Source organism: Lepidochelys olivacea (assembly GCF_965140295.1).
Source record: "Lepidochelys olivacea isolate rLepOli2 genome assembly, chromosome: 6".
In the NCBI taxonomy this organism is placed as follows: domain Eukaryota; kingdom Metazoa; phylum Chordata; order Testudines; family Cheloniidae; genus Lepidochelys; species Lepidochelys olivacea.
This window is the reverse complement of record NC_140416.1, coordinates 2,757,098-2,779,890: the sequence shown is the minus strand read 5'-3', so window position 1 is coordinate 2,779,890 and position 22,793 is coordinate 2,757,098. Positions and strand designations below refer to the sequence as shown.

The window sequence follows — 22,793 nt, the reverse complement described above, 5'->3', positions numbered from 1 at the left end:
ATTATTGTCATGTTCTCTGTCATGAGAAACTCAGCCCAAGCACAGATATTGCCCAATGCAGCTATCCACTAAATTGCAGGGGATATTACACCTAAGAAAAAAAAACTGGGTCATTGAAACTAATGGGAATTTTGCCATAAACTTCAGTGAGGCCAAGATTAAATATGTGGGGAGTGATGGTTGAGCATTCTCACTGGGGACTCTTCTAAACCTGGAGGTCATTTCCCTGGGTACACAGGTAAAAACTTTGCGTTTTCAAGGCACAGTGTAAGGCTCAGCTCTTTCTCTGACTGCTGTGTGGAGGTTTGGTTGTGGTGAGCTGAGTCCAATGAAAATAAATCATTTCCGTGAATTGAATGGGCTTTCAGTGATATGGCCAGCTCAGTTGCTCTACTGAGCATTATGTAGAATGTGTTTACATTCCTCTTTTCCCTGATGTTTTTAACTCCATCTTTCCTTAAATTATATAAAGGGGAATTCAACAGCCTCTTTTGAGAGAACTTTTTGCTTGCAGATAGATAGATAGATCTGAGCTGTATGAACAGACAGAAGAGCTCTTTTAGCATCAATCCTGCTCTTCCTTTAAAAGTGGGGGTAGGAAATAGTTACATTTTAGCAAATTTCTATTAAGCTCTCTGATCTCTGGTTCAGAGTCTCTCTTGAGAAGGAATTTGGTCTGCAGGGGCATTTGGCTTCACCGGTCTTTTTATGAAACACTGAATAAACACACAGTAATTGCCAGATTGGATCAGACCTGAGCTCCATCTAGTGTCTTGTCTCTGATAGTGGCTACTACTAGATGTTTCAAAAGAAGGTTTAATGACCTTTAATAGTGAGACGTGGAATAATCAGCCCTTCCCCGCATCTCGCCCTGAACTCTAATAGTTAGAGATTCATTTAAGCCCTGAAGCATGATGTTAGTATCCCTTAGGCATCCAGATCCATACACTATGCTATATAAAGCTGTCAAATCCCTCCAGTTTCTTTGTAGTTCTGCTTAACAGCACTCCTAGGATCTACAAACATTTCCCAACTTCTCAGCTCACCCATAATACAAGCTCAAACCAGCAAGGGGTACTGAGCATGCTACCCCCAATACAAAGAAACATATAAGCACATGCTTAACTTGAAGCAACTTTAAGAATGTAAGAAGCCTCATTGAAATCAACATGCTTAAAATTCTGGGTGCTTCACTACAGGAAAGATGGAGATAGATTGGAGACAGCTCAGAGGACAGCAACAAAAATGATGAAAGGTTTAGAAGTGGTAGGGGATGGGCTAGATGACCTCTTCAGGCCCTACGTTTCTATGATTGTATGAAAAGATAATGCAGCTGCCTACATGTTCTGCTGGACTGAGGCAAGATCCATGCAGGATTAAGGCTTAAATGACCTATTGTTCTCTGCTTGGACGCATTTGATGAAAGAAGTCAAGTCCTTCTTCCTTGGTACCTTCTGTAGAACTGCACTTTAACCAAGCTGCTTTTGAAGTTAAATAATCATTTTATTTGTAATATTTGTCTGAATGCCGACTGACTGGCATGCTATTTGGCCACAACCAAAGAGTGGGTAAAGAAATAAATGACACGTGTGTGTATGTACGGCATGTGTATGAATATGTACACACACACACACACACACACACTTTTTCTTCGTCTTTGGCCACAATAAACATACCACACATACATAGCTGCTGATCACACTCAATGTTCTCTACCTTTTAACTTGTTAGGGGTGTTATGAATGAGAACCACAACATTCTCATAATTTCACAAAGTGGAATGTGCGACATGAGCTAAATACATTTAACTATTATATGATTTGGCAATCACTATTGTGACATGGGGTGAGGAAAGAGATGCAGTGAGGATATTCACATAGGATGAAACAGGTTTACAGGCAGTTTGATCCCAACTCAATAATCATAATAAGAATATTATTATTCTTATCTCTATAAAGTTAGGTTAAAAGATAAATCTATTCTGACAATATTTTTTCTTATCATTATAAATGTATGTTTCTGAAAATATGTTCACTGTGGTTAATTTTCTCACAAATATTCGCCCCTGGCTACACACTTTTAGTCTGATCATTAGAAGTGTATGTGTGGTAATTTTTCAGCAGCCAAAGAACAAGAAGCTTCAGGATTTAGTCAGCATGGCTGTAGTGTCCAGAAGGGATACATTTGGAAGTTCCGTTTTTGAACTATTTCCTCAATGAATGTATGTACATACTGTGTACTGCCTGGTTGCCAATGATTTAAAAACATGAAGGCAAATTTCGGTGCTGGAAACTGTCACCCAATAACCAGAGAGTGTGATGCACTCTGTGTCTTCCTCCTACCCATGTTATTGTCCACAGGCATAATGGAGATCCACGGATCCTAAGTCTACACTGATCAATGAAATTAAAATACCAGGCGAATCAGGGTCAAAATGTGTAAATCAGACTAAATGGCAGGGTAATGCACTTTCCAAGAGATAAAGGATTTTTTTCTCCCTCAGAAGAAGTGAAGGAGTTCTGGGTTTTCCCATCAGTTGTTATAGGTTCCATTCCATGACTCAAAGGGTCTCTGTGCATATGACCACAGTTCTTTATATTAGCATACACCATTCGCATAAGAACTAATGCCTTCCTTTATGGTTGATCCCGCAGCGAGCACCCAAGGCTGAATGGATGGCTGGAGGAAATTGTTCGGCAGTGACCGAGTTCATTCTCACAGGACTGACTGATCGTCTGGAGCTGCAGGTCCCCCTCTTCGCAGTGTTCCTAGTGATCTATGGTATCACCCTGGTGTGGAATCTGGGGATGATGGTTTGAATCAGGATCGATCCCCGACTTCACACCCCCATGTACTTCTTCCTCAAGAATTTGTCCCTCGTGGATGTCTGTTACTCCACAGTCATCACTCCTAAGATGCTAATGAGCTTCTTAGCAGAGAGGAAAGCTATTTCCTACACAGCTTGCATCATCCAATATTTTAGCTTCATATTGCTTGCCATCTCTGAGTGCCTTCTGCTGGCAGTAATGGCGTACGACCGTTATGTAGCCATCTGTAACCCGCTGCTGTACACAGTCATCATGTCACCAAAGCACTGCCTATGGCTGGCAGCTGGTTCATATCTATGGGCCTTCCTGAACTCTGTGATACACACAAGCGGTTTGCTAAGATTATCCTACTGCCACTCCAGTATCCTGAATCATTTTTTCTGTGATATGAACCCACTTCTAAAGCTCTCCTCTTCTGGCACCTATGTCAACGAGCTACTTGTTTTCCTCTTTGGCAGTCTGATAGAGGTGATTAGCATTGGGACCATCCTCATCTCATACATCTTAATTATTGCAACTGTGCTGCAGATCCGCTCAACCGACGGCAGGTGCAAAGCCTTCTCCACCTGCACCTCCCACCTGACGGCCGTCTCCATGTTCCACGGGACAATTCTCTTCATGTACTTCCGACCCAGCACCAGCTATGCGCTGGACACAGACAAAATGGCCTCAGTGTTCTACACGGTGGTGATCCCCATGCTGAACCCCCTCGTCTACAGCTTGAGGAACAAGGATGTGATGGATGCCCTGAGGAGAGCAATAGAGACAAAATTGAGGGCCCATTTTCCCCCAAAGGGTGAACCAAATCCTTCAATGGCTGCTCTGCACACATAGGGCTTGGCTCCACTATGGGGTGGATCAATGTTGTGGCGATCGATCCACTGGGGGACAATTTAGCAGGTCTAGTGAAGACTCACTGAATCGACCCCGATTGCTCTCCCATTGACTCTGGTACTCCACCAGAATGAGATGAGTAAGGGGAGTCAACAGGAGAGTTTCTTCTGTAGACTCAGCGAAGTGTGGACCCAGCAATAAGTAGATCTAAGCTACGTCTATTTGAGTGACACTACTAACAAAACTTAAATTATGTAGCTTCGATTGACCTGTTCCCTTAGTGTAAACTAGGCCATGTGCTCTGATTCAGAAAGTCCATAAGCACATGTTTAAGTATGTCTCCCTACGGCTTCAGTGGGACATAACCATATGTTTAAAGTTAAACATGTATTTAAGTGCTGCCTCAGATAGAGATGCTTTTCTGAGCAGACACCTTATGTGCATAAAAAGGCCATGTCAGTTATTAAATGATGGTTTGGCTCCCCTGTACCGATAGTAAAATACTTTGAAATTGATTTTTCAGTGTAAGATGTAAGAGTGTGATTCAGATATTGCTTAGAATTACTGAATAAAAGGGAAAAGTTCATACTGCAACCATGGAGTAATGAGCAATAACCAGGGCTGGTTTGATACTCCAAAAACATTGACAGATATTTGTTCAAATAAATTTTGTGATTTTGCTTCAATCAGATCCACAGCCCAACTCATCTGTTTTCCTGGAGACACTTGTGTCCATGTAATTATGTTGAAAACTTTGTCTGTTGAAAGGGAGAATGTCATGAATGCTCACTCAGATATAATATTTTGTCAGTACTCACACCAAAAATCTCCCCCGCCCCCGCCCCCACCCCACACACACGCACATAACTCTTTGGTCACCTAAATTACCTGTTCTTTAATTGCAACTCCTAAACTCACAAACACATACAGACACATTTTCAAGGATAGTCATTGTTGGTGAATGCCACAGTTATTGAGATCTCAATGTAAAAGACCTTGGGCCCTATTTTCCTAAGTGCTGAGTACTTGCAGCTCCCCTTGACTTCAGCTGGAGTGATGGATCTTTTATTTCTGGAAATGAGGGATCGAGGGGACTGAAGTTGGGCACCAAAATCACTGGCCAGATCTGAAACTTTTGGGCATGGCAAATTACAACAGTGAATACCTAAAGCACCAGTCACCTCAGGGTATGTCCACACTGCAATGTATGCCCAGGATTTGAACTCATGCTCAAGTCAACTCAAGCGCCCTTCCATCTCCACATAAATTACACTAACCAAGGGCTCAAAGCCCGGGTCCGAGGACCCCACAGTGATAGAAGGTCTAAGCCTGAGTCAAGCTAAAACCCAGGGGTTACATTTTTTATTGGTTTGCAGTGTAGATGCAGCCCCTCTGGACTCCTGCTCTGGGAGTCAGCCAAAAGTATCCCAAAGGCTGAGTTTCTTTGTCCTCTGGACAATAAAGTGTTCCCACACTGCACCACGAACAAAGAGCTAGAGTGGTCACATTTTGGAAGTGTGCCAGGAACTCTGGGATCTGGGTGTTTGAAATGGGGATCACATAATGCCGTGTAGATGCTGGAGCCCCAGTTTGGGATCCAGGGTACAACAATCCCTAACCTGGGGTTACAAATGAGTGTAGATTCTCAAACCCGACATTAACAAACTCAGGCTTTGCAAATGTGAGTCCTACTAGCCCAGGGCTTACATTGCAGTGTAGACATGTCCTCAGAGAGCTCGTGAGTCACTGTGGTGTGGCTGTGTGTTCAGCACAATGGGGCTCTGGTCTCAGTTTGCACCTCCAGTCACGACTGTAAAAGTGAGAACATTGAACTACGGGCAAGTTTCAACCACCTGCCAGGCTCCTGCTAAGATTCTTTGATTTCATACGTATGACGCAGCAGAGCTCCCCTTAGGAAATGGAGAGATTGAACTAATCTGTGGAATCCCAGCCTAACCCCTAGGCCGCTGCCTTTCAGACCCAGTCAAACATTTCCCCACTTTTTCCTGTAATTTGCTCTCTTCTGCCTCTGTCTGCTGCCACCCCCTTTCTGCCCTCACCCGTACACCGTTTGGTTTTATCTGAGCCCAAAACACAGCTCAGACCCAGGGCAGGGGACAGAGCAATTTTAAAGGCTGGGGAGCCTCCTGCATGACCTACAGAAGCAGCGGAATCCCAGAGCTGTGCAGGTAGAGGAAGGGGGCAAAGAACAGAGCCACACCCAGCTACCAGCACCAGCCGTCTTAACAGAAAGCATCACCCAGCCCATCGCACAGAACCATAAGACTAGTCATATGGCGTCAGACCAATGGTCCATCTAGCCAAGTGACCTGTCTTCCACAATGGCCAATGCCAGATGTTTCAGCGAGAATGAACAGAACAGGGCAATTATCCAATGATCCATCCCCTGTCATCCACTCCCAGCTTCTGTCAGTCAGAAGTTTAGGGACATCTATAGCATGGGATTGCATCCCTGACCATCCTGGCTAATAGCTATTGATGGACCGATCCTCCAAGAACTTATCTAATTCTTTTAAAAACCCAGTTATACTTTTGGCCTCACAATATCCCCTGGCAATCACTGTCCTCTGCAGAGCTCTACTGCTGACAGTTAAAATTCTTCTTATACACCTCAAACATTGGCTTGTGTTTTAGGAACTGAATTCCAGACCCTAGGTTGTTATATACTTTCATTGAAGTCACTTGAAGTCAAAGGAGCTACACAAATGACAGCAAATGAGGATCTGACCCTGCAAATAAGGAGTTCTACTGATATATCTTATTTTTATTACTTCGTTTATCCAAGGGAAGGTCAAGAAGTGCCTTAAGCATGCTATATATGTGCCTGTGTGGGACAAAGATTTCCAATCGGGTAAGGATCTTCAATTCTGCAGACAGAGGCCTAAAATTCAGTGGCTGGAAGCTAAATAAACTCAGTCAAGATATGAGGTGCACCTTTTCTCCCTGAGGGTAATTAATTATTTAAACAAATTACTTATTACTGCAGTGGATGTTCCATCATGTAACATCTTAAAATCAAGGCGATATATCTTTCTAAATCATATATTATAGCTCGAAGAGAATTCATGGGCTCGATGGATAAATTAAGGGGTGAGGGACTTGTGCCTGTGTTATGAAGGAAATTCAACTAGATGAAGATATTATTCCTTTCAGCATGTTTAAGTCACTTTAAACAAATCTAGGAATCTGAGTCTCTTTATGTCTTCCCAACACATCTTGATCTCTGACCTATAATGATACAGAACAATAACCCTGTTATCTCTGTTCAGAATATGACATTTCTTTCAGCAGCTATTCGCACATCCCATAGCAGTGTGGAAGTGGAGACACTGAGCGAAAGCCTGGGCTTAACAAGGCACGTATAAATCTGGAATAACTTCACAGATTTCACTGGCTTAACGATGGCATAAGCGCCTGAGCCAAAGGTGCTGAACTCAATGACAGCTTTCCATTGACTTCAGATCAAGGCATAGAATTTGATGCACTACTTAACTCTTCCTTGTTGGGAAGAGTCAGCTCTGCCTATATGTCCTCCCATCCTGAACCAGGAACTGGGGGTCTTGCCAAGATGCTCCGATACAATGCAAAGTTCTCTTAGTCTCACTAACTGCAAGAAAAGAGAGTTCCCAAAGAACAGCAGCAAAAGGGTTAAGAAGAATAAACTTTAATTCTACAGACACAAAACTATACTTGTCTGCTAACAATGCCCATTGCAACTGACGTTCAAGGTATGTCTTCAGATGCTGGTATTTACATATTCCCAATATAGTTGATTATCGTCATTATGTTTATACCCAAGAGCATATCTAGTGTTGCAGTGGGTGAACGAATACTTTGATCAATACTGAGAGCAAAAGGCCAAACAGGAAGGAAGGGCTGGCACTCTGGGTGCTAGCCTGGAATTTAGAAGTCGAGTTAAATTCCTATCTCTGCCACAGATTTGCTGTGTGACCTTGGACAAGTCACTTAGCCCCTCATTTGAAATTCTGTAAAATGGGGTTAATAGCACTTCCTTATTTCACAGAGGTGTTCTGAGGACACAGTCATGAGAAGGCTGTGAGATACTCAATCGTTGCAGTATCTGGAGCCATATATGTCCTTTACACACATCGCAAATACCTTACTTATGTTGGGGAATGCTGATCCACATGAGCTGTCCCATTCACTACTGCAGGAATAAGATGTCACCCCTCAATAAGAGTCCAGTGATGTGGCTCAGACAGATGTAGAAAATGGTTACCATTATCAATAAGAACATTCCTATAACCGAGCCATCGGGACGCCTTTGGTGTGGTGTGTGTGTGTCCTTTCTGATAGATATCACGCCTGACATTCAAAGCACAGGGCATTTTTGCATGAAAAGGAGATAGAAGGGAGGGGAGTTGAATTAGTAAAAGAATTGTTTCATATGAATTCCCAAAGGCCTGCCCCTTCCTTTCCTCTTCTGTGGCAAATATCCTAAACTCTGGATTGAGACATGAAAGATTCCATAGGCCAGATGCTTTGAAAATGATCCACTAGCTGATTCAGAAATGACCATTAAAAGGAAGAGAGACAAGCTATGGAATAAAGCTGTGGATAGAGGTGAAAGCATTTGAAGAAAATCAGGGCCCAGTTGTGACAGGGTGTGGCCAGACTGCACTATTTTGTGGCTATACTGTGCTGGTGTAATGGCCCTGAGTACATTTAACATCATTACATAAGAACATAAGAACGGACATACTGGGTCAGATTAAAAGTCCATCTAGCCCAGTGTCCTGTCTTCCACAGTAGCCAGTGCCAGGTGCCCAGAGGGAATGAACGGAAGAGGTAATCATCTAGTGATCCGTCCTTTGTTGCTCATTCCCAGCTTCTGGCAAACAGAGGCAAGGGACACCATCCCTGGCCAGCCTGGCTAATAGCCATTGATGGACCAATCCTCCATGAATGTATCTAGTTCTTTTTTGAACCCTGTAATAGTCTTGGCTTTCACAATATCTTCTGGCAAGGAGTTCCACAGATTGACTGTGCATTGTGTGAAGAAATACTTCCTTTTATTTGTGTTAAACCTGCTGCCTATTCATTTCATTTGGTGACCCCTAGTTCTTGTGTTATGAGAAGTAGTAAACAACACTTCTTTATCTACTTTCTCTACACCAGTCATGATTTTATAGACCTCAATCATTTCTCCCCTTAGCTATCTCTTTTTCAAGCTGAAAAGCTCCAGTCTTACTAATTTCTCTTCATATGGAAGCCGTTCCATACCCCTAATCATTTTTGTTGCCCTTTTCTGAATCTTTTTCAATTCCAATATGTCTTTTTTGAGATGGGGCGACCACATCTGCAAACAGTATTCAAGATGTGGGCGTACCATGGATTAATAGAGAGGCAAGATATTTTCTGTCCTATTATCTATCCCTTTTTTAATTATTCCCACCAGTCTGTCCTGTTTTTGGACTGCCACTTCACATTGAGTGGATGTTTTCAGAGAACTGTCCACAATGACTCCGAGATCACTTCCTTGAGTGGTAACAGCTAACTTAGACCCCATCATTCTCATCACTGATTCTCAAGGGGCTGTAACAGTGTGGCGGAGAGCATGACTTGGTCCCCGGCATGCAGCATCCCTGCTCCCACAGTGGTACCTGCCATGTTCCATTCTCTTTGCCAGCCCAGGGTGCCATTTGCAATGTACAATGTTGGTTATCCAATTTATTTGAACTTTGGGAACATGACCTTGTGTCTGTGAAACTTCGCAGCCCAATTAAATGTGTCTTATGGATGGTTCTGAACAGTCACCTTCCGACCGGTTGGAGTCTAGAACTTGAAACATCAGGAAAGCTGGTGGGTGCACAAATTCAGGGTTCCCATTTAGCCCTGTTGTGCAGCAGTCTCCTCCCAAACCCCACTCCTCCCCTGCTCATGACCTCCTCCCAAGCACCCCCTGGTGGCCTGAGTGGTCCTGCAGAACTCTGCCATCCATCTCTCCCTCCTCCAGATTTTACAGCTGCACTTACAACAGATCGGTCTCGCCGGCCCTTCCAGCCAGGTTTTATTTATTTTCCAGAGACAACAAACCAAAAGGAGAAGAACAGCATAAGGCAAATTTGCTGCTGGCCTTAGTCTCTGCTCTCGGGGTCTTTCCTCCAAGGTTATTGCCAGATTCTGTCTCTAGCCCTCCTTGCTGCTCCTTCCTTTCTCTGCAGCTCCTGCAATTCTCTCAGCCACTTCCTCTTCTGCTCCCAGATGATCAGGAAGAGAATCAGCTGATCTGTGTTCAGGTGGGCCTTCTTAGCCACTAGGGTTGGCTGAGCTCAGGCCTCCAGTCCTTAAAATGCCAAACCACCCCAGTACAGGGCTATTCACAGAGACAGGCCATAATCAGCAATCTTGTCCTTTTCTACATCACCTCCCTCCCTTTCTGCTTTACCAGTACAGCTAGCACCAATACCATGGGTGTTTCTTTCTCCCATTCCATTCTTCGTGTGTTTCCATATTGTTCCCTCTGCGTGGAACATCCTCACCACACAACTTCCCCAATGCACCACCCTTTCTTTAATAATAAATAATAATAATTAAGTACAAATGACTTCAAAAGAAAGAGAGAAAAAGAAATTCCCAGTCCTCACACATGCTGGTTTCTCTGTATGTGTCCGTCTTCCTTAGATCATGAGGTCTTTGTATTAGGGAGTGTCTTTAGTTTTTCTGTCTTGTAAAGTACACACTATTGACACTAAACAGACAAATAATATGTCACAAACAAAAAAAATACCCTTTGTCATAAAGGTTGGTCTCATCAGTGTTGTAAGCCTTAAAAAATAGAAAATACACAAAGGATTAAAAGGTTTCAAAGTCAAGCACTTTCAAGTTAGGAAATACCAGAATGAGCGTTGCCCACACAACATTAACTCTGCAATAAATGAGGCAGGGATCCTACAGACAACAGACTCCTGCACTACAGAGCCCCAGAGCAGAAAGTCTTGTGCACTGAATAAGGCAGGGTCCTGACGGGAAAAAACAACATGGGATGATGTAATTAAAATCTGCATCATCACGCAAAGGCACAAGATGACAGAATTAAGGGTGCCAGGGCAACACTTATTTGGACATTTGCTAACCTGAGAATGCTAAAAGTTGTAACCTTTCAATCCTTTTTAAAACCTTGACTTTGTATATCCGAATTATTTGACAGCTTAATTTATTATTGAAAGCTAAACTAAGAAACATTAAATGAAGGGGTTTTGGTTTGTTAATTTCCTTCGTTTTTTTAATAGAAAGAAAAACTATTTTATAAGTGCTGTTTAAACAATGAACCTCTTAATCATCTGTTGTTTTCATTATATATTTTATTGCCATTCTTATCTTTGTGAAGCTCCCTTTTCACCACTCAGTGCTGTGCTGAACACAGTATTGAAAGTAATTAAATTAAACTATATTAAAACAAAAGTCATTTTATGCAACTTGAGTTTCCGTGAAAGTTTTAAGCTCCAATCCTCAATTTGTAAGAAGCAGATAAACAATATCCAAGAAAAAGAGCTGGATCTTTGCATATCACTTTCACCTAGCCCTTACTAAGGAAAGTAACAAACACTGGCCCTTTGAGAAGAAACACTGTACCGTACCACAGTATAAACCCAAATGAGCCCAGCAGGCGGCTGCCCTGCTTGTCCAAATCTGGTCCTGTTTCATTACAAACTTCCTTTCTGTGATGATGTTCTGGTCATAAGGGGACAAGCAGTTGTCAAAGGTAGCTGTTGCCATGGCAGCCAGGGGGCTAGTCATTCTCCCCAGGTGTGACAAGGAGCTGGAGGCAGGGAGCGCTGAGTGGTGGATTATCTCTGATGTCACAATGCTACTGCTCAGGCAGCACCAGTGGGCAGCAAATGTGCAGTGTGTGTGTGTGTCTGGGGGGGAAGGGGCAGGCTTTCCCAGTGCTCCTGTTTCCCCAAATTTCCTAAAGAAAACAACAACATAACACCGAATGCACAGTAGTGATTGTTCCAAACACATACTAATTAGTAGCTGAAATTTGATTCAAATTCCCCATAGTGTGTTTAGAACTCAGTGTTCCAAAACAAGGAGAGACCTTGTAAAACAGAAAATTTGGATGCTCTGCTGTATTTGTGGTTGTGTTAAAATTGAATACTGCAACTTTAAATTTTGGACACGGTTCCTGGACCTACTTGCATGCTAGACAGCTCAGTGGGGGCTTAGCAGCAGTCAGTCAGCAGGTACCCAGTGAATTGTGCCTCTCTGTTATAGGCAGTAGCTTACATTCTCTCCCTCTGATTTTGGGGCTCTTGTGTGTTATTGTTCTTGCTGGAAGTTTGCAATGTCTTGCAAACTTCTCTGCTTGTGTGCCACAAAACCTAAAAGACGCAATCTCATTAAAAAATGAAATAAAATTCTGCAGCCAAAAGTCCTAACTTCCCCCATACTAATTTTCCCCTACTCTTACTCACACCTTCTTATCAACTGTTTGAAATGGGCCACCCTCATTACCACAACAAAAGTGATTTTTCCTTGCTTAGTATCCTACTCTTAATTCAATTGTCTTGTTAGACTGACCTCCCACTTGGTAAGGCAACACCCATCGTTTCATGTGCTGTGTATTTATACCTGCTACTGTATTTTTCACTCCATGCATGTGATGAAGTGGGTTCTAGTCCACGAAATCTTATGACCAAATAAACTTGTTAGTGTCTAAGGTGCCACAAGGACTCCTCATTGTTTTTGCTGATACGGACTAACATGGCCACCACTCTGAAAAAAATTGAAAGTTTTCCAGGAGAACATTTGTTTTCAGCTGGGAAATGTTGATTCCTTGAAATTGACACATTCCTTAGGAACACATCCATCTCAATGACATTTTCTTTGGTGGGGGTCCCGACCAAAATGGGATTGTGGGGGAGTTCAGGTGTTGTTGTGGGGGGGTCACAGCATTGCCACGCTCACTTCCGTGCTGCCTTCAGACCTGGGCTCTGAGAGCAGCAGCCAAGAATCTTTCTGTAGTTAGATGAGGTTCTAAGATGTGTGAGTGGGTCCCTGCTTCTGAGAGCAGCTCAGCTGGGGGCTCCTACTTACTCGTCCCCTGGCAAATTAAGAAAAGGGCCAATTTGGGGGCATCCTTAAAAATGGAGCCCTGAGCCCCAGAAGGAAGTGCAAGGGAAGCCCTGAGCCCCAGCTGCAGATGCCGGGCAGAAGCCCTGAGCCCAGGCACCCAGAGTGCGAGCAGGAGTGGGTAGGGGCATGAAAGTCCTGAGTTCAGCACCCCAGCCCTGGCTGCAACCACGGGGGTCAGAAGCCCTGAGCCCAGGCACCCAGAGATGTGACTGGAGCAGAAGTTGCCAAGGCCAAACCACTGAGCCCAACGCAGGGCTGATGCAGTGCACTCTCTTCTGCATGCCTCTGGTGCGTCTGATATCTCCAGCCCAGCAGACAAACAGCTAGGAGGACCCTACTGGGTTCTCCTGGCTTGGGGGATTCCACGAGAGATCGGATTTCATGGGGCAGGGCTACTTCGATCTAGCCAAGAAAGACACAACAGGAACCAACGACTGTCAGTTGAAGCCAGAGAAATTCAAATGAGATGTAAGGCACACATTTTTGACAGTGAGGGAGACTAAACCCTGGAAAAAATTACCCAGGGAAGAGGTGGATTCTCTGTTTCCTGGTATACTCGCATCACAACTGGTTATCATTCTGGAAGGTGCCATGGCACCTTTTTGCGAATTTCAAGTATTGGGCTTAATATGGTGTTAAGCGTGTGAAATTTCATTGCCGGTGAAATAGAGGCCGGATTAGGACATCAAATAGTTTCACAATCTATGTCTGTATGGAAAACCCAGTGTGGGGTGAAGAATAGCCTCTGCTGTTTTACTGGGTGGCCTGCTTGCTCCCCAGAATCAATCATGAGCAAGTGGGGAGATCCAGGGTGCAGCTCACAAATGCATCCGGGCAGGCCAGGGGCAGACATCAGGCATGCAAGGGAAAGGTGAATGTGGCAGTGACTTCACAAAGGCCTTTGGCAGGAACTCAGCCTATTGGGCAAAGATGATGAGGCGGGTGTGACCCCACAGAGCTCCCTTGACAACAGCCAGGCAGGACAGGGATAAGGGGTAGGGGGAACCTCGGAGACCCCTGTAGCCTTGCTGCAGCAAGCCTCCATCTCGCGGTCTCTCGGTGAGGACCAAGAGACGGTTGGTGTGGAGGAGATTCTCGGGATTGTTTTCATTACTGTGTTGATTTTGTGGAAAGAAATCATCATCTGTGTAGAAGGTAAGAAAAAATATAGTCTCTAAGTAGAAGATGGGGGACTCTATCCTAGCAGATTCAAAGGCATTCCCACCCTCCCAGTGAAAAAGTTTTTCCTAATATCCAAGCCTTCCACACTGCAACTTGCGATCATTGCTCCTTGTTCTGTCGTCTGCCAGCTGTACGAATTTCGGGTTTAGCTCTACGAATCTAGGGTTGGCTGAGCTCAGGCCTCCAGTCCTTAAAATGCCAAACCACCCCAGTTCAGGGCTATTTACAGGGACAGGCCATAATCAAAAATCTAGGTCTTTTCTACATCACCTCCCACCCTCTCTGCTTTACCAGCTAGCACCAATACCATGTGTTTCTTTCTCCCATTCCATTCCCTGTGTGTTTTCAAATTGCTTCCTCTGCATGGAACATCCTCACCATGCAAGTTCCCCAATGCACCACCCTTTCTTTTATAATACTAATGATTATTCATCAAAAGAAAAAGAAATTGCTAGTTCTTATATACCCTTCTTTCTTTGTATTTTTCAGTCTTCCTTCGACCATAGGGTCTTTGAATTAGGGAGTGTCCTTACTTTTTCTGCCTTGTAAAGCACACACTGTTGATACTGGACAGATAAATAATGGATACATCATGCACACACCAAAAAAAAACCCTTTGTCATAAAGGTTGGTCTTGTCAGTAAAGTAAGCCATAAAAATTAGGAAAGGCACAAAGAACCAAAAAGCTGCAAACTCAGGTTAGGAAATACCAGAATGAGCATTGCCCATGCAACATTAACTCTGCAATAAATGAGGCAGGGATCCTACAGACAACAGACTCCTTCAATACACAGCCCGAGAGCCAAAGATCATGTGTACTGGATAAGGAAGGGGTCCAGAGGGAAAAAAATAATATAGGATCATGTAATTAGTCTGCATCATCATGCAAAGGCACAAGAGGACTAAATTAAGGGTGCCAGGGCAACATTTATTTGGATATTTGCTAACCTGAGCATGCTAAACTTTGTAACCTTTTAATCCTTTTTAAAACCTTGACTTTGTATTTCTTAATTATGTATGGTTTCAGTTATTGATGAAAGCCAACTTAAGTAACGTTAAATGAAGGGGTTTTTGTTTGTTAATTTTTTTTAATAGAAAGAAAATATTTTATATATGTGCTATTTAAACAATGAAGCTCTTACTCAAGTGTTGTTTTCAGTATATATTTTATTGCCATTCTTATCTTTGTGAAAATCCCTGTTTCACCACTCAATGCTGTGTTGATCACAGTATAGAAAGTGAGTAAATTAAACTGTATTAAAAAAACCCCTCATTTTATGCAACTTCAGTTTCAGTGAAAATTCTAAGCTATAATCCTCAATTTGTAAGAAGCAGATAAACAATATCCAAGAAAAAGAGCTGGAATTTTGCATCTTATTTTCAGTGAGCCCTTACTAAGTAAAGTCGCAAACAATTGTCCTTTGAGAAGAAACACTGTACCATACCACAGTACAAACCCAAATGAGCACAGCAGGAGGCTGTCCTGCTTACCCAAATCTGGTCCTGTTTCATTACAAACTTCCTTTCTGTGATGATGTTCTGGAAAGAAGGGGGCAATCAGTTGCCAAAGGTAGCTGTTGCCATGGCAGCCAGGGGCTAGTCATTCTCCCCAGGTGTGACAAGGAGCTGGAGGCAGGGAGTGCTGAGTGGTGGATTGTCTCTGATGTCACAATGCTACTGCTCAGGCAGCACCAGTGGGCAGCAAATGTGCATGGGGGGAGGGGCGGGGAAACAGGCTTTCCCAGTGCTCCTGGTTTCGCTAATTTCTTAAAGAAACCAACAACACAGAAAACACATTAATGGTGATTCCACACACATGCTAATTAGTAGCTGAAATTTGATTCAAATTCCCCATGGCATGTTTCGAACTCAGTGTTCCAAAACAAGGAGAGACCTTGTAAAACAGAAAATGTTCATGCTCTGGTGTATTTGTGATTGTGTTGAAATTGTGAGTTTAAATTTGGGGCATGGTTCCTGGACCTGCTTGCATGTTGGAGAGCTCAGTAGGGCAGCACGCAATCAGGGCGTAGTAGCAGTCAGTCAGCAGGTACCCAGTGAGTTGTGCCTCTCTGTTATAGTCAGCAGCCTACATTCTCTCTCTCTGATTTTTGGGTTCTTACATGTTATTGTTCTGGCTCCTGAGAAACAAATTAGCGAGACATTGTGAACTTCCAGCAAGAGTATTTTATGTTTTCTCTAACTTCTCTGCTTGTGTGCCACATAACATAAAAGACACAATCCTGTAAAAAATGAAATAAAATTCTGAAGCCAAATGTAGTTTTGAAACAAAAAAATTGAACCATTTCATTCTGAAAATATTGATCTTCCTGAAGCACTTCACTTTTCTTTCCCTTTCACAGGGAGAAGCCTAAATTAGGTTTCCCTAAATCCATGATTGGAATACTCAAACATTTCCCCTCTTTTTCATGCAATTTGCTCCCTTCTGCCTCTGGCTGCTGCTACCCCTTTTCTGCCCTCACCCAAACACAGTGGAGATTTTATCTTGCTCCCTTGCCGCAATACAGCTCAGACCCAGGGCAGGGGAGCCAGCTGCGTGGCCTACCGAAGCAGCGGTATCCTAGAGCTGAGAACTGTGCAGGCAGAGGAAGAGGGCAAAAGATAGAGCCACCCCCAGCTACCAGCACCAGCCATCTTAAGAAAAAGCATCACTCAGCCCATGTTAGAATCACAGAATTGGAAGGGACCTTGAGATGTCATCAAGTCCAGCTCCCTGAGCTCATAGCAGGAGCAAGCACCACCAAGAACATCCCTGACAGGTGTTTGTCTAACCTGCTCTGAAAAATCTCCAACGATGGAGATTCCAGAACCCCCCAGGCAGTTTATTCCAGGGCTTAACCACCCTGACCGTTAGGAATTATTTTCTAACGTCCAACCTAAACCTCCCTTGCTGAAATTTAAACCCACTGTTTCTTGTCCTACCATCAGAGGTTAAGGAGAATAATTTCTTCTCCTTCCTCCTTGTAACAACCTTTTAAGTATTTGAAAACTGTTAACATGTCCCCTCTCAGTCTTCTCTTTTCCAGACTAAACAAACCGAATTCTTTCAATCTTCCCTCATAGGTCTTGTTTTCTTGTCCTTTAATCATTTTTGTTGCTCTTCTCTGGACTCTCTCCAATTTGTCCCCATGTTTCCTGAAATGTAGTGCCCAGAACTGGACATAATACATGGTACAGTTGAGGTCTTATCAGAGCTTTGTAGAGTGGAAGCATTACTTCTTGTGGCTTGCTTACAACACTCCTGCTAATGGTGGATTGTCTGTCACTTGAAGTCTTCCCAACTGGATACCTAGGTAAATGATGTGTTAGAGCTAAAATAATAATAATAATAATAATAAAATTGAGCTTGATACAGAAATTATTGGACAAGGTTTTGTTATGCGGGAGGTCAGATTAGATGATCATATTGTCCTCTTCTGGACTTAAAATGTATGAAAAATCAATTTTACCCCATGAGGAGTGGTAAACTCTGCTCTGTGTGGATGCCAAGCCTTACAATTAGTGCTTTACAAAGTTAAAGTTGTTTGATTGCTGTAACTGTGCTCTTTCCATAGTTTAACATGTCTGGATTTCTTTTAAGCTTAACTTTGACACTGAATTCACCGACTCCTCCATACGGAAAGACAGACTTAGCCATTCATTTTCAGTTACACTGCCCCTGAGACCTCTTTTGTGGCTTAGCAAAACAGTGAGAGCTTTCTGTAAAACTAAGCAAAGAATAATAAAGAAAGCTACTTAGCACGTTCATCGTTTGGAGGTAAGATAGGGCACCACGGAGGGCATTGTAATGAGCCCCTCTATGCCTGGCTTGAGACTATAATTGAAGGTGTAACGTACTTCGGAGACTTGATCCCTAAATGCCACAGAAATGAATATATAAGGTTTGTGGTGCCTTAACATGTTCCTTAGGGATGAAGAGTGAGTGTACACTTTCGTCCACCAGCAGCTATGGTTCAATACCTCTTTCCTTCAGTGGAGGTGGGATAACTATTTTTCTTCCCTTCTGATTCCTAGACATAACTTTTCATTTTCTCCATTTACTTAGACGTGTGATGTTAGTGTAGTCAACCTTTTGGCAACTTGAGGCAGACATTGTTTGTTTGTTCATTTTTTCTGTCTCAGGATAAATAACAGTGAAAACGGACATGGTCCATGAAAAAGAGCCTGAAAGGTCCAGGTGGATACTAGGTAAGAATCCAGTATTGTACATAGAGATGCCTCTGAGTTACACGCTTCAGAGATCTGGAATCAGATTCAGATCCAACTTCTGTAACCTTTGATGATTTTCAGATTCTGGGCTTTGGTTACAGCCAATTATAGAGATAAGTCAGGGTTGTAAAACTTGTATTTATTATTGTTGTGTTATCAGTTAGAGATCAGAGCCCCCACTGTACTGGGTTCACCAAAAACACATAGTAAGAGATAGTTCCTGCCCACAAGAGCTTATAGGCTAACAAACAAGACAGAAGAGGGTGGGTGAAAGGAAGGTTTATTATCCAAATTTAATAAAGAGGGAACTGAGGCAAAGAGGAAATCTTTGTCCGAAATCACACAGGTATTCTGTAGCAGAGCCAGGACTTAAAAGGCCGATCTCAGACTAATGCCCCTAGCGCCAGTCTGACCATTATCCAGTGTTGTGTATGGATGTGAGTGGGGGTGGGGGAGGGGGAGGACAGACACTTGGATCCAGTGGGTTGTGGTGTGGCCGATCTCTCACCATAAGGGGGAAATAACAATAATTATTTGCACTGCGGCAGCTCCAGACATCTTTGTGTTTGTTTGAAATGTGACCAGTGGGTAGCATTGGAAAGGCGGAGGTGGTAGATGACATTGCAATAGCAGAGGATCCTCAAGGTGTTGAGAGCCTGTGAAGGGCCTTGGATTGAAAACAAGCTGTTTGTGTGTGATGAAATGGGGAAGGGGGAGCCAGAAGAAGGAAGCAAATGGAGAAAGCCTCACTTTTGAGGTGTTACATAGTTTTGGCTTCATGTCTCTTCAGCCTTCTTTCTTCCTTCTTTCTCTCTTCCTCCCCATTCTTCTCACACTCCTTGTCTACACAGCAACTTCTCCGTTTATCTTATTCTCTCACCTGTGGCTTCCGGCATTCCCTGTATGCTACCTTTTCCAAGCATCCTGCCTCCCTCCTTCAGAGCCTTGCCTTGCACACAGCTTCCCATCGTCGCTTCTGTGCCAACATTATTCCTTCACCTTTTCCTGCCTACCTCATACTCCTGTGTCATGGCGAGTGGCCCAGAGAGATGAAGGACCTGGCAGTGTGTACCACTAGTAGGTGTAAGCAGTTGGGACTGGAGACAAGTGGCCAGAAAACTCCTAGAGCAAGGAAAGCATAGACCGAAGGCACAGTTGCCAATTCTCATGATATTTGGTGCTTCTCTTAAAGCCCCAGCTCCTTCAGCCATGTGATCACTTAAGAATCTCAGATTTTTTTAAGTATGTTTCTAGCCCTCAGAGTTGCTAAGAAAAGCTTGGAAACGTGACCCCCTTTATGGCCCAGAAACATTGTTCCATTGCAATTTGCTGACTGAATGAAATTGAAACATTTCTCGAAGACGGGCCAATTTCACTGCAGCACCACGGAATTGGGGAAACTCTGCCGACATGAGAATCCTGCCTGGTTTCTGCTAGTTCACCTGCCCAGCTCCTTGGCAACTTGACATGTGGCCTGCTAGCAACCAGAGTCCACGGCCTTGGAGCTGCTACACATGCCATTGCCCTGGGGGCTGGGTACACCCAAAATTTCCAGGGTCCATGGCTACAGGGATCCATTCCCTTTTTCAGAGACTTTTCAAATACTGGGGGTTTGGTCCTAACCCAACAAATTCTGAAATAACAAAATCTTGCACAAAACAAAACCTTTCCCTGCCCTTCTCTCCGGACCACCCTTAGGTATAGGCAGCAAACACAGCTGAGTAGGGTACCTGAAAATTTGGGCCACCCCTGAGTCTTAATATCCACCTACCCGCCTCTTCCTATCCCTGTTGCTGGTGGCTGCTGCAGCCTGGTGAGTCTTCCTCTGGAAGAGATCAAGTGAACTTAAAAGTGAAAAAGCCTCCAGCCTGCCAGACCTATTAGCACAACATTGAAATTCTTAAAGAGCCATTAAAGTGGTAATGAAACCATTTAATGGGCATTTGCCAGCTCCTGGGTATGTACTGTCAGTTTCTGAATTTACTGACAAAAACAGTTGTGCATCACTGTAATATTTACTCAGAACATGTTAGTCTACCGGAGCTACGTTTAAAATCTGCTTTAAAAATATTTCATCAGTATGTTGCTGAAGATTATAAAATCACAACTCTAAAAAAATTGCTGTCATCCCCCTAAGGCTGCCATTGGGCACAGGGTTTAAAAATACTTCTTAGGACCCCATATCTCCTAAAGATGGATCTACCCTTTCTAAACCCTTTCTGTATTATTTTAAAATGATCTCAAGATTTTAAGCCAATCGCATGATTTTTGGAAGCCTGGTTCCTGGTTTTCAAACGCTTGGGATTAGCAACAGAGGATATGTTATGAAGCAGCAGTAACCAAGTGACTGGGACACAACTGAGATGCTGTAGTCATCTAAAAGGGTTATCTGGGAGGAGTCTGAACCCAGAGAATAGGATCCCAAGTATGAGAGCTTTCTAACTTACCCTTAATGAGCAGACAATATAAAGTGAACTCATAACTCATGCAGGTATATTTCATTGGGGAAAATTTGTAAGAATGTGCTTGAATTTGGAAATTCCCCAAGGGGAACTGGATGCCTAATTCCAGTCAATTTTATGGAGACTGGGATGTCAAAATCTCCTAGACAGCTTTGAAAATCCCAGTCCTCATGAAAAGGGAGTGTAAATCAAAAAGTCCATCTCAACTTTTCCCAGACGTCAGGGTGGCTGGTTTCCTGTAAGATATTCACTACCCACTCTCAAGCCCGGTGGTGTCATTCAGATTTAATTCATGCCATGAAATTTCCTTCTTCCACGCTGCTCACTCTTGTTATCCCGGCAGGTATGGTTTCATGTACCCCTGTATAAATGGCTGAGGGCAATCACAGCATGGTGACCCACTTCATCCTCCTGGGGTTGACGGATAATGAGGAGCTGCAGATACCCCTCTTTGCGGTGTTTCTGGTGATCTATATTCTTACGCTGGTGGGGAATCTCGGGATGATCATGTTGATCAGGGTTGATCCCCGACTCCACACCCCCATGTACTTCTTCCTCAGTAACCTGTCTGTCATTGACCTTTGCTATTCCTCAGTCTTCGCTCCGAGGATGCTGGTGAATTTCTTAGTGGGGAGTAAAAGCATTTCTTACTCTGCCTGTATTGCCCAACACTTCTCCTTCGTTTTTTTTGTGACCACAGAAGGGTTCCTGCTGGCCGTGATGGCATACGACCGCTATGTAGCCATCTGTAACCCTCTGCTGTACACTGCTGTTATGTCTAAGAGAGTCTGTTTTCGTCTAGTGGCCGGCTCATATGTAGGGGGGCTCGTGAACTCACTGACCCACACATGTGGCTTGCTGAGGTTGTCGTTCTGTGGGCCGAAATCATCAATGATCATCAATCATTACTTTTGTGACACTAACCCATTGCTGAAGCTCGCCTGCTCTGATAACCACATCAATGAGATTTTGCTCGTAATGTTCTCTGGGGTTATTGCCATGTCCACCCTCCTGACTGTCATCATCTCTTATCTGTACATCCTATTCTCTATCCTGAGGATCCGCTCCGCCACGGGCAGGCGGAAAGCCTTCTCCACCTGTGCCTCTCATCTGACAGCTGTCACCATGTTCTATGGACCTGTGAGCTTAAGCCACATGCAACTCAGCTCCACCTACTCGCTGGAACAGGAGAAAATCTCTGCTGTGTTTTATACCCTGGTGGTCCCCATGCTGAACCCCCTTATTTACAGCCTGAGGAACAAGGAAGTTAAGGATGCTCTTAAGAGGGTGATAGACTGGAAAAACATTCTCAGCTAATTTGTTCACCATGACAATTCCAGTCAATTGAGAAGAACAATTGGAAGAAGGAGAGGAGTATAGTCTATGTGTCACTGCCTTCATTTGTGTATCTCAAATGTTGTACAGGAATTAAATGAAACTCAAAGAACTGATGTAGCATGTGGAAATTATGTTTTATAATTGCTTGAGAGGAACAATGGTACCTAATATCCTGTCATTATGTGACTGTTGCAACAGACACTCTTCCTTGTTTCTTGACCATGAATCTATTTGAAATGCTGCCCTGCAAGGTTATCTGAGATTTAAAATAAAATAAAACTTGCCTCTAACTTTAATTTCTTCATGTGTTGCTATGATTAATACCCAGTATGTAACTTGCACTATGAAAATTCAATACTTTTGCTCTCTTTAGCGTCTGGGCCTCATAAGCGCTTTGTGAGCCTGACACAGTTAATCTCTATCCCCCTTATAACAGCCCTTAACGTAGTTGAAGCCTATCAGGTCCCTCCTCAGTCGTCTTGTCTCAAAAGAAGACATGCCCATTTTTTTTAAACCTTTCCTAATAAATCAGATTTTGTAAACCCTTTTTGTCATTTTTGTTGGTCCCCTCTGGACTCTCTCCTATTTGCCCACATCTTTTCTAAAGTGTAAAAAGAAAAGGAGTACTTGTGGCACCTTAGAGACTAACCAATTTATTTGAGCATGAGCTTTCGTGAGCTACAGCTCACTTCATCAGATGTATGCCGTGGAAACTGCAGCAGACTTTATATATACACAGAGAATATGAAAAAATACCTCCTCCCACCCCATTGTCCAGCTGGTAATAACTTATCTAAAG

General features: G+C 43.4%; 1 protein-coding gene and 1 pseudogene across 2 annotated transcripts; both read left to right on the top strand.

The window, feature by feature from the left end:
- Positions 1-2,675: 2,675 nt before the first annotated feature.
- On the top strand, positions 2,676-3,662 carry LOC311522624 (olfactory receptor-like protein COR4; annotated as a pseudogene). The gene has a single exon. The product of its transcript is annotated as an olfactory receptor-like protein COR4 (transcript).
- A 17,363-nt stretch (positions 3,663-21,025) lies between these two features.
- On the top strand, positions 21,026-21,973 carry LOC311522677 (olfactory receptor 5J3-like; the record flags this gene model as incomplete). Its single annotated transcript, XM_084632167.1, has 1 exon — positions 21,026-21,973. The coding sequence occupies one exon, from the start codon at positions 21,026-21,028 to the stop codon at positions 21,971-21,973; it is 948 nt and encodes a 315-aa protein (XP_084488293.1).
- Positions 21,974-22,793: the final 820 nt, after the last annotated feature.